The sequence below is a fragment of the Dysidea avara genome, chromosome 2 (assembly GCF_963678975.1).
Source record: "Dysidea avara chromosome 2, odDysAvar1.4, whole genome shotgun sequence".
NCBI lineage: Eukaryota > Metazoa > Porifera > Demospongiae > Dictyoceratida > Dysideidae > Dysidea > Dysidea avara.
In genome coordinates this window covers 40,440,325-40,451,513 of record NC_089273.1, presented here as the reverse complement: position 1 = coordinate 40,451,513, position 11,189 = coordinate 40,440,325, and the positions used below count along the sequence as shown (strand labels likewise).

Here is an 11,189-nt window from a genome sequence, read left to right as displayed (position 1 = left end):
ACATTTATAGTTCACACCTTTTTGGTAAACATTGTACAAGGCTTAGCTTAGCTACACACAGCTAACATTCTTTAAAAGTAACATCTATTCACCTACATATAATTATAGGCATTGATGTTTAATACTTGGCTCCCATTGCTTGGTAAAGGTGGTTCTGCACATAGGCTAGGGATGAGCCTATTTTGCTTTTTTTCCCACCTATTTTTCTTTCCAGTAATTCTTTTATTTTTCACCTATTTTGCTCAGTATTTTGCTCAGGTTTTTTCTGTTTTGCTGAGCGTCAGTAAAAATTAATTGCAGTATCTCAAGCTTGCAAGCATGTGTGACTGCTCTATTAGAATATTTTGTACATAGTGATTGCTCTATTAGAGTATCTCGATCTTTTGTCACCATTTCCTATGAGCTCATGTTATCCTAATTATGCTAATACCATGCGTGACTGTTCTATTAGAGTATCTCGATCTTTTTCATACAAAATGTGCTAAGCTGCCATTCCTTGGTGCCCATTTTTCCAATTTTCCACCTATTTTTCCAGCATTTTGCTCTTTGCTTTTACCAACGTATTTTTCCAAAAAATTTGCTGGCAAAATCGGCGCATCCCTAACATAGGCTTTACCATGTAACATACACAGTATGGCAAGTGCTGCACTGTGAAGCAAGTACCAATGCTACAATGGTATGTACAAATCCATGTCTTTTGTTGTCAGCATTTTAAAGGATTTATAGCGTGCATACTGTAATAGGACAGGTACTGCCAGAACCATTGGTATAGGTTTACACAATATACCACATATAATCTATAATAATATTATGCTTAAAGTATAAACAAATGATGTTTCATACTTGAGTCCAATGCTGCGTAGAATTTTTTGTCACTAAACAGCCACAAGATTAAACTTAACTCATTGTAAGCAGTCCTGCGCTATAGGGCAGGTACCAGTGCTAGTATAATATATGTGACCAAATTTTGGACAATCACCCTTATGGTAATGCCAACATTTTTGAAACTAGCATGGTGCTGTTACAAGCAGAAAATACTTTTCAAATATTTCTAAAAATTCTTTTGTAATTCAAGATATTAATGGTTTATTCTACCCTTAAATGGGTAGGGATGTAACTTATAATGCTGTGTTTCAGAAATGAATATTTAGTGTCGAATGCACCCATAAGAGTGATTTTTCAAAATATTCTTACCACTGCTTATAATATCTCACAGTAAGTGTCAAAGTACATTGTGCCAGGATGTACATGCTCTATATACAAAGTGGAAAATGTACATGTCAATTGAAATGATGATTGCATAGTGTGAGTGTATACATTTTAAAATAAATAAATAAAAGAAAAACGAAGTAAACTTTGTTGGTTTCTACTTGATTAAATTATTAAATTTCTACAAGGTGTCCAATAAAAACACTATTTAAGCTGGTATCCATAGAGGATTGCATTGTTTGTGCATCCTTACATCCACCAGTGATAATTATTTGGTTGTTGGAAACTGCTAAAGCAGTATACATGCAGCTGATTGGAAGAGAGCTTACTCTTCTCCAGTCTCTTATAGCATCATCATATAACATAATATCATTAACTGCCTGGCCTAGCTTATCTTCTCCCCCTAAAATAACAGGAGTAGAACTGCTTTGAATGAGAGCTGTTTTTGAGAATGGAGGATTGGTTAAGGTACTTAAGTTATGATTCTCTTCATCAGACATATCTTTAATGGTTTGTTTTAAGTGATGTTTAATTATTATTTCATCAATATCAAGTAAGAAAGCTTTTGTGGAACGACACTCATCAGTAGTGCAGAATCCAACTATTACCAGTGAGTTGCCACAAATGGTTGTGTATGGTGCAAACATTGGCTGAGGTAGGCAGGTTTTTACCATTCTCCATTGTAAAGTTGTGAGATCCAATACCTCTATGGTGTTTAGCACAACATCGCCATCACTTTTGCCACCAACCACAATTATGTGTGACTGGTGGTGTGATGCAACATCTGGCCAGATCCTAGCAGTCAGCATGTTTGGAAATATATCATTATTCCAACTGTTATTGTAGAATGTTGTTAAAGTATTCATAGCTCTTGATGAGTGGGCTAGTTCACATCCTCCAATAATAGTTAACTTCTTGTTAATATTCATTGGAACACCACATTGTTTACGCAAAGGTGGTAAACAACTCCACTTGTCGTCTTTAAACTTATATGCATATATGCACCCCATCTTGTCTTGATCTGGACAAATGCCCCCTCCTATGTACATAGTTGCATTGATGATGGTGACATAAGCCATGCACATGGCAGTTGGCATCGGACTACAATTTTCCCACTTCAGTTTATATCTTCCGCTCTGTAGTGCCAATGAAAATTGATGTGATTCCTATAAAAATGTAACATAGATGATGTATTTAATTACTTTTCTATTCTAGTGTCACAGTATTACCTAGTAGTTTGCATTCCAGCATAATTTTGTGAAAAAAGTACTTTCAAATTATGCTCAATAAATGGAATATTGATTGGCAATCATTATATAGTTTGTTGGGTTGGAATAGATGTCTGAGGGAAAAGGACCCAGGACTGAGGACCCAGAAATTTTATATGATTTACTTAACAATGATTACACATTATATACACACAATGTTTACATATACTTGTACTAGAAAATTAGTGTAGCTATACTGAAAAGAGATTAAGCATTGGCCACTCACTCTTCTACACCCCTCCAGCAACTAGGGTATTAAACAAGGGCTTGGTATTCATGTGTCACATGATGACGCATTAAGTCTGTTTGTCAAGCTGCTTGTGTAACTAGCAGTGATCGTTTCACTTAAACTACTTTCCATTAGCACAAAGTTTCAGCTAGGGTACACAGATTAGTGTGGTCAATGTGTATCACAAAATACATATATATACATAGACAAGTGCACAAAACAATTAGGAATTGTCAACTAGAGTAGGGACTATAACACACCAATAAAAAGTACTGAAACAAGCTGGAGTAGTGCACAATATTAAATCACAGTAAAACAATAAGAAGTATTATATTCCTGCTGTGCATTTCCGTTATGGTATCTTGAGCATTACACCTCTTATTGTTTTACTGTAATTTAATATTGTGCACTACTCCAGCTTGTTTCAGCACTTTTTACCGATGTGTCATCGTCCCTACTCTAGTTGAAAATTCCCAAATTTTTGTATACTTGTTGTTAACTTTTTTTTTTGTAAAATAGAATGATTATGACTGGTGAACCCATGTATAATGCATCAAAAGAAAAAAATTACACTGTGTGCCCCAGCTATCAATTGTCGTCTGAAAAGTGACGTATCCATTACGCTTCGTTGTCAGCTATGTTCAACTTGTTATAAAACATGTTCGAAAAGCACCTCTGCAATCAAAGTAGCCACAATGAATAATACGGACGATTTCCATTACAAAGGGAAGTTATGATCATGTGCTACCACCAAATTGACACTTTTCACTGTCAGCAAAGATGAATGGGACACAAAGGAGGACACTGGTAAGTCCATGATGAATGCATTGTATGTACTGTGGTATACCAAAAGGCTCCTCTCCGGCCGAAGCAACGTCGAACAGTGAAAAAATCAAGCCCATAGCCTTAGCCGTTATCGAGTTACACTTGTCTGAAGGAATCAGTTAGTCAGTCTGTTATTCAGTCAGTCAGTAGAAAATTCCATTAATATATTATTAATTCCGTAGCAACTTGTTGAAAGCATTTTGGGTCGATCTGAAGATTTATTTCGGCTTAGTTTAACCAATGCTGCTTCATTGACGTCAGGGAAAAATCAGGCTGGTGATTTTTTTTTCACAGGCCATGCTGACACCTTTGTGGTCCCTACTATACAGTACTATCATACTGTATGATAATATACACCACTATGGTTTAATGCAGTCAACAGCAGACAGTTTTTCAAAGGTGTTCATAATTTTCAAATATAAGCATCATGTGATGGAGAAGAAATAGCTTTGCCATTACATGACGTGACTTGCAGAGATATATAGCACAAGTATAGAATGTGTAAAGGTTGAGAAGTACAGTCATAAAATTCCAATTCCCTGGGTCCATTGTTTATATAATTATAACAACCTTGAAATAAGCTACTAAGGCATGCAAATTCTGCAGAAAACAGAAAAAGTACATTTTTATTTCTCAAGGATCCCATATTATAAAGGAAAATGCTACAATTAAACCAAGCAGCCATCTAATGAATTGAAATTGCAGTTGCTTATATATATGTAGCTGCAAGTTTGTTTATGCACTGAGAGTAACTAAGAGTTTGTTGAATCTCAGTGATCCTGTATGCTCTGTGGTGAGCAGAATTTAATATGATTCACCTAATGTACACTTGTCTATATTTATGGTGTATACCCATAGGCAAGTGGCTATCTCAAATAAGTAGATTGGAAGCTAGCAACTTACAAAGGTAAAAAACTGTAGTGGGGTGTCACAATGATGCAACAGTTCTAAGGTGGAGTTGTGGTTTTGATTATGTCGTTGTTATTCCGTGGTTTATATTTTGAGTTGGTGACACAACCATCAGAAAATTGTTCTGTAGCCAAAAATTTCTAGCCCAAGCCGAGTAACGACACACTGTAAAGTAAGCACTAGTGAAAACCTTCCAAAAGTATTCTGTATGCAGAGTATGTCTCTAAAAGATTAAATGACACAAAACTTACTTAGAGAAGTAGTATATAAATAGATCTGTATGATGATTAGCATAATGCAAACCCCATATCAAGGTTAACTACATAGATGACTCAGATAATTGAGCAATCACAAGTTAAACATTTTGTGCCAAAATTCTATTGTGGAATAATGGAGAATATTTTAATTAAAAAAGATACTGGAACACCTACATATATCATATTAAGGATAAAGGAGTTGTGAAAGTTCTTGCCCAATGATAACTACATCACTTAAAAACAGTCTCACCTTTCCTTCATAATAACCTGGCAGATTTGGTTAGGCATAACCAATCCCATACATGCCTTCAGACCTACCCTAAACCCTTCACACAAAATTTTTAATTTCTATGAAATCTTAAATATGTTATCTTTAACAGAATTTAATGACTGACTGACTGACTGACTAACTGACTGACTGACTGACTGACTGACTGACTGACTGACTGACTGACTGACTGACTGACTGACTGACTGACTGACTGACTGACTGACTAACTAACTAATGAACTATGTACTAACTGACTAATGAACTACCTAACTAACTAACTAACTAACTAACTAACTGATTCCTTCAATTTTTTGGCACAAGCATAACTTGACAATGGATAAGGCTACAGGTTTGATTTCTTCACTGTTCGATGTCACTTTGCCCCAAGATGTGCCTTTTCACCAACCACAGTATGTACAATGCATTCATCATGGACTTCCTTTTGCCCTCTTTTGTGTCCCAGTTATTTTTGCTGACAATGCAAAGTGTCAATTTACAATAGCACGATAGCTAACGACTGCTGCGTAGCGACCAAGCTTTATGGTTGTATTTTCTGTAGTGACTGGATTGACTGCAGAGATGCTTCTTATAATGTTCTTCATTTTAACACTGTGTAATGGGAAGAATATTCCTGAAAACAATGTAGACTCTACCTTTTCAGTAAATGATTGGTGGGTTCCATATTCAGATGCAAAATTATTATGTTGTTATTTGTTTCTTCTGATGCAGTATACATGGGTTCGGTAGCCACAATTTAAAAAAAATTAAATTAACAAGCAGAAGGAAACATTAGGAATTTTAAGTTATATTAAGGATCCAAGAAAAAAATAGTGAAACAAGGGAACAGCTAAAAAGTAGTGAAACAAGAAAGGTGGCCTATGCCAGCAGATACATAATGTACTAATGGACATTTAATAATCCCTAATTCAATCATGGTTATAGATTGAAGTAAGGATTAAATGTCCATTAATATATGTGACCCAGTCTGACAAAACCGGACTTATCGCCTATTTACAAGTATCGAGAAATGCCGGTTTTAAGTATTTAGTGTGTTGTAACTCGCCAATGGTTGAAGCTCGCCAATGGTTGAAGCTATGTGTACCAAATGTGACTGAATTTGACAAAACAAGGCTTCGACGCACAAAGCTTTGTTAGGAGATATGGCGATTTTAAGGAATCATTGTGTAATAACTTCCCAGTGCCTACAGCTGTGCAAACAAAATTTGCACCAATTGTTCATCTGTTCACTAGCTATCACTGAGTGGGTGTATACATTTCTGATACCCAAAATTTGCCCTGTTTTGAGCAGCTTTCTTCGAGCGGGTAATAATATGACAGGCGGTACTAATAGGGTGGGAGGGTGGGGGTGGACGGTGGTCTTAATATACGGGTATAAAATGAAGTAAGAAGACAATTGGAATCCAGAGGCCAAGTTTGGGCTCTCCATGGCCCTCCATGGCACTCAGATTACTCCAAATTGACTGAGAACACTATTGGCGAGCTCTCTGTGAAGTCCCAGCTCACTACACACCATTATCACAAAGCCATGGCCATTTAATGGTGCCAATCTCACACTCGTGGATTTGACAGGGTCGGAAGAAAGCTGCTACAGAAACCAGACTTGTCAGTGCTGAAGGAAGTACAGTGTGAAATATGATAGTGTATTAGACCAGCAATCCATTTCTGGTAAAATCATAAGTTTGATTTTATGTGTGTGGAAGCCTTGTTAAGTGAAATCCGGTCACAAATTTTCACATGTTTTACACCAATTCCTTACCTTCCAGAGCATCCACTGTGCAAGTAGCCAACAACTAAGTTTCCTGCCATTTTAGATAGTTTTTAAACCGGGGTTGACTGTATCAGGCAAGCTGCAAAATGGGTGGGAGGTGGGGGCCCTGGAAGGTGGGCAAGATGGTGTTCAAAAATTGAAAAGGAAGGCCAAGGGATGAATTAGGCCAAGTTTTGAGCCACTGAGGTTTCAAAACTGGCTAAAATGAAAGGAAATTCACAGCAGAGTTACTTATTCAACACTACAGAGCTGTACAGCCACATACAGTCGTTTCCAGGCTGACCAGAGCTCCAGTAAGGCCCCACACCACACGTACGGATCACCAATGGGCTTGGGAAAAGCAGCCAGCAAAACCAGACCACTCAAGTCTAGCTGATTTTAAATGTGGAATTAGATAGTTTATTCATGTAGCATTGTGTCCTAAGTGAAAAAAAATCAAATATGCTGACATGGGTGATAAGACCGGTTTTCTCAGACTGGGTCACATATTTGCAGGTCTGCAGGTATAGACAACCTATTCTGTTTTGCTATTTCCTTGGACATAGGTGGCTCCAGGATTTTCATAGCTGATTTCTGATCAGGAGCATAGCTAGACTTTTGGTAAAGACTACAATTAAGAAAAGGTAACTACTACCTGATGAGAATAACTCTCCTACCCTAACTATGTATTAGCATCACTGATGAAGTACATGAAAATCCTTATTTATAGCTACATGGCTTACTACACTGCTGCTCTATATATGTGACCGGGCCTGCAAAAATAGGGCATGTGGGCACAAACTACACCCTGCTACATACTATCTCATATCTCAGTGCTGGGATAGAATAGTTTCATTCTGTAACTTGTATTTTAAAGCTAACCAAATGTTTGATAAGTGCTGAAAATGTCATGGCAAATCAATAGTGGGACACAAAGTGTGACTGGATTTTGGAAAACGATTAAAATCGCACATTAGAAGTTTCGAGATAAACGGTTTTAAAGAATTGAAGTCAGCATAACTCTCCAAGGATAGCAAGCATGCGTATGAAATTTACACAAAAGATGCATCAATCTGCTACCTTTCAGGCCACGTCCAGTACTTGTAGCTGCTTGTAGAGTTTCCTGCCAAATAAGATAGAAAATCTGAGCAGTTGGACGAGCAAAGTAGTATCACGAGTGCTCACAAAGGGGTGGAGGGTGGAGGGTGGGGGTGGTGGGGAGGGCAAGAGATAGAGCTCAAAATGGAGGCAGACCACGATTGGAGTCCAGACGTGAGATTACAGGGCTGTGCTGGCTCCTTAGTGGCTGATATGTAGCAAAATCAACAGAGAAAACGTCTGGCCATCATTATAAGGCTGTCCACCAGTAAACCACTGATTCTTGCCAAGCCAGGTCCTTCACAAGGTCTGAAAATGCCATTTGAGCACTACACACCACCCAGAAAGGATGTCTGTTAAAACCAGCCTCGAGTAGTTTGAGTAGTACTGAGGGTCAAAACTAGTAGTACGATAGTGTAGCTATCTACTGGTGGTGTCAGTTTGATTTTGACCGATGTGCGATTTGGATCGGTTTTGTAAAATCTGGTCACAAATGATGCATCAAAGTGTGAAAAAGTAGGCAATTTTTATGTTCCCACAAGCCCTATTTTTGCAGGCCCAGTCACATATTATACTGTGACTGCTTTATTAGAGTAATTGACTGTCCTATTAGAGTATCTTGATCTGACTGCAAATCCATTGACCGGTTTCTAGAAACCTGATTAACCTCCTGGGGCCATCCATGCTTGCTTCACTACTTTTTCTTTGATCCCTCATCCAATAGATTCCCAATATTTCACTCTACTTGTGCTAATGGTGTCAACAGGTGTAGTAAACTGGGTGAGAAATTTCCAAACTGTTGTAAAAGAATACTTGTACACTACTGAACTTTTAATGCACTCACACAAAAAATCCCAAGCCTAAATTAATTTTCACAGTGCTTAATAATAAATGAGCAAACTTTTGTTTCAGATGCCTACAGGCATTAAAGAAAACTAAATTGTGACCGGATTTGCGAAAAGGGGTCTTCCACACACATCCAATTCTATGAACTTGAAAGACCATAACTTTGTCTTCAAACAAGATACTAACCTGAAATTTTCTTCATCTATTAACCTATGCTGGTACGCATCACTGTCCAAATTTCAAGGCAATAACATTTTCCCATCTGAAGTTATGAATGGCCAAAGTTCATAAATTGGATGTGTGTGGAAGACCCCTTTTAGCAAATCCGGTCACAATTGTGACCAGCTCTTAAAGATATTTAAATGTTACAGTCCATACTTTCCTTTTAGTCAATTGGTCAGATTGACATACATAATAGCACACTTGACTGTAAAAGTTCCTAGCTGATGCGTAATTTTAAAACTTCATTAATTTTTTGTCTTATTTTTATGAAAACAATAACATCAAGGTCAGTAAAATTAATTGGCTAAATAATCTGCTATTAATAATTGTGACCGGGCCTGCGATATGGCATGTGGGCACATGATTTTTGTCTACTTTTTCACACTTTTATCGCTCGTAACGTTTTGTACCATTATGCTATGGTATTGCAATTTTTAGCTCTTAGCCAGCATTTAATTGGCATCATGATGCAAGTTACAGAATGCAAAAATACTATTCCAGCACTGCGATATTACTTGAAGAGTGATGGGATGTAGTTTGTGCCCATATGCCTTGTTTTCGCAGGCCCGGTCACAATAACTGATAGTGATATTACTGAAATTAGGCCAATAAGCCGATTTCCAATTATTTACCGATTAATTGGTGCACCACTACTTTACAGCACAAGTGCATCTGGTTCCATAGCCTGTTAAAATATGTTATATAAAGTGTGTTTGAAAAGGTTGTAGATAGGAGAAAAATCCGTGACTGGATCTAGGCAGCCTTGATCCTGCAGCCATCTGATTTACGCTTGAACACGTACAGGAGTCTGTTATGCAGTCAGGCCTTGTTAATTTCACACTTTTTTGTATCCATAGGAATCCTCAAGAGTGACTTATTTTCTCTAAGTATCCCATGTGGAACCAATTGCAAATACATTAGCTTATTTATTAGAGCTTTACAGTACTAATGATGAAGGTTTGTAGTCTACACAGCTTTACTGGTGGAAAAAGGCAACTCATAGTTAAGAATGTTGATACAAGAATAGCATGCATAAAAGAATTTTATTATAAACTTCGATAAAATTGTCTGCATTGGGTATGGTATTTTACTTTTTAATCTTATGACGAGAGCGTTGAAAGTTCACCTATAGGTATGTATAATTACAAGTTAAAGGAAAAATTAAAAATCAGAAAAAGGAAGGAAATAATGGAGGTCACCTACACCTGTAGATGCACTAGTGAACATTTAATTCCTAATCCAGTCTATACCCAAGACCAAGACCAAGACTGAATTAGGGATTAAAATTAATGTTCACTAGTGTATCTGCAGGTGTAAGCAACCTCCCTTGTTTTGTTACTTTTTTTATCTATGATCCCTAATCGAACTTAAAATTTCTAACTTTTAACTTGTTTGCTTACATTTTTTGTAACATTATTATAACTGGTGAACCCACACATACTGCATCAAAAGAAAAGATGGTGTCTGAAGTAATGTTTTCTGCTGAACGCTTGCCCCAGCTATCAAAAACTGCTTTGAAAGTGCAGTGGCCATTACGCTCCACTTTCAGCTATGTTAAACAGTGTTACAGACAAAAAATACAGTAAAAGAAGTGCCTCTGCAACAATCCAGTCACCTCGAAAATTCGCACGCCCCCACCCATCAGTTACTGCCTCGAAAGTACAGTGGCCATTACTCAGCTATGTTCAGCCCGGTACACAGCATTACAAACAAATAACAGTGTTAGAATCGTCTCTGCAATCAGTCCATTCTCCACAGAAAATATGGACGATTTCCATTTACAAACGTGCTGTAGGGAAGCCATGCATTGCACCACCGTAAATTGACACCTTGGGCTGTCAGCAAAAAGAAATGGGACACAAAGAAGGACAAAGGTAAGTCCATGATATGATGCGTGCATTGTACGTACAGCAGCATGTCAAAAGGCACGTCTCAGAACGAAGCGATGTCAAACAGTGAAAAAAGTAAGTCCATAGCCTTAGTTGTTATCAAGTAACGCTTGCCTGAAGAAATCAGGCAGGTAGGCAGGCAGTTAGTCAGTAGAAAATTCCATTGAATATATATATAGTTTAAATTTTGTAACTATTTATTGGAAGCCTTTAGGATCATATTGAAGGCACTTTTGGGCTTGGTTATACCTATCCAATACTGCCACAAGGCCGGAGGAGAAGGTCCGGTTGGTCGGGCCTGAGCCGGACCAATAATCTGGAGTTGAACCAACTAGCTGACCAGCTCGAACTACATTACTCTCATGCAATCTTTGGACGATCACATCTACATGTAGCTA

General features: G+C 37.6%; 1 protein-coding gene across 1 annotated transcript in view; it reads right to left on the bottom strand.

The window, feature by feature from the left end:
- Positions 1-1,228: 1,228 nt before the first annotated feature.
- Positions 1,229-11,189, bottom strand: part of LOC136248097 (uncharacterized) — a 128,744-nt gene continuing 118,783 nt past the window's right edge. Inside the window, exon 14 of the mRNA XM_066039911.1 lies at positions 1,229-2,375. Coding sequence (XP_065895983.1) covers positions 1,383-2,375 — 993 coding nt within the window. The 3' untranslated portion in view covers positions 1,229-1,382. The remainder of the gene's footprint in view (positions 2,376-11,189) is intronic.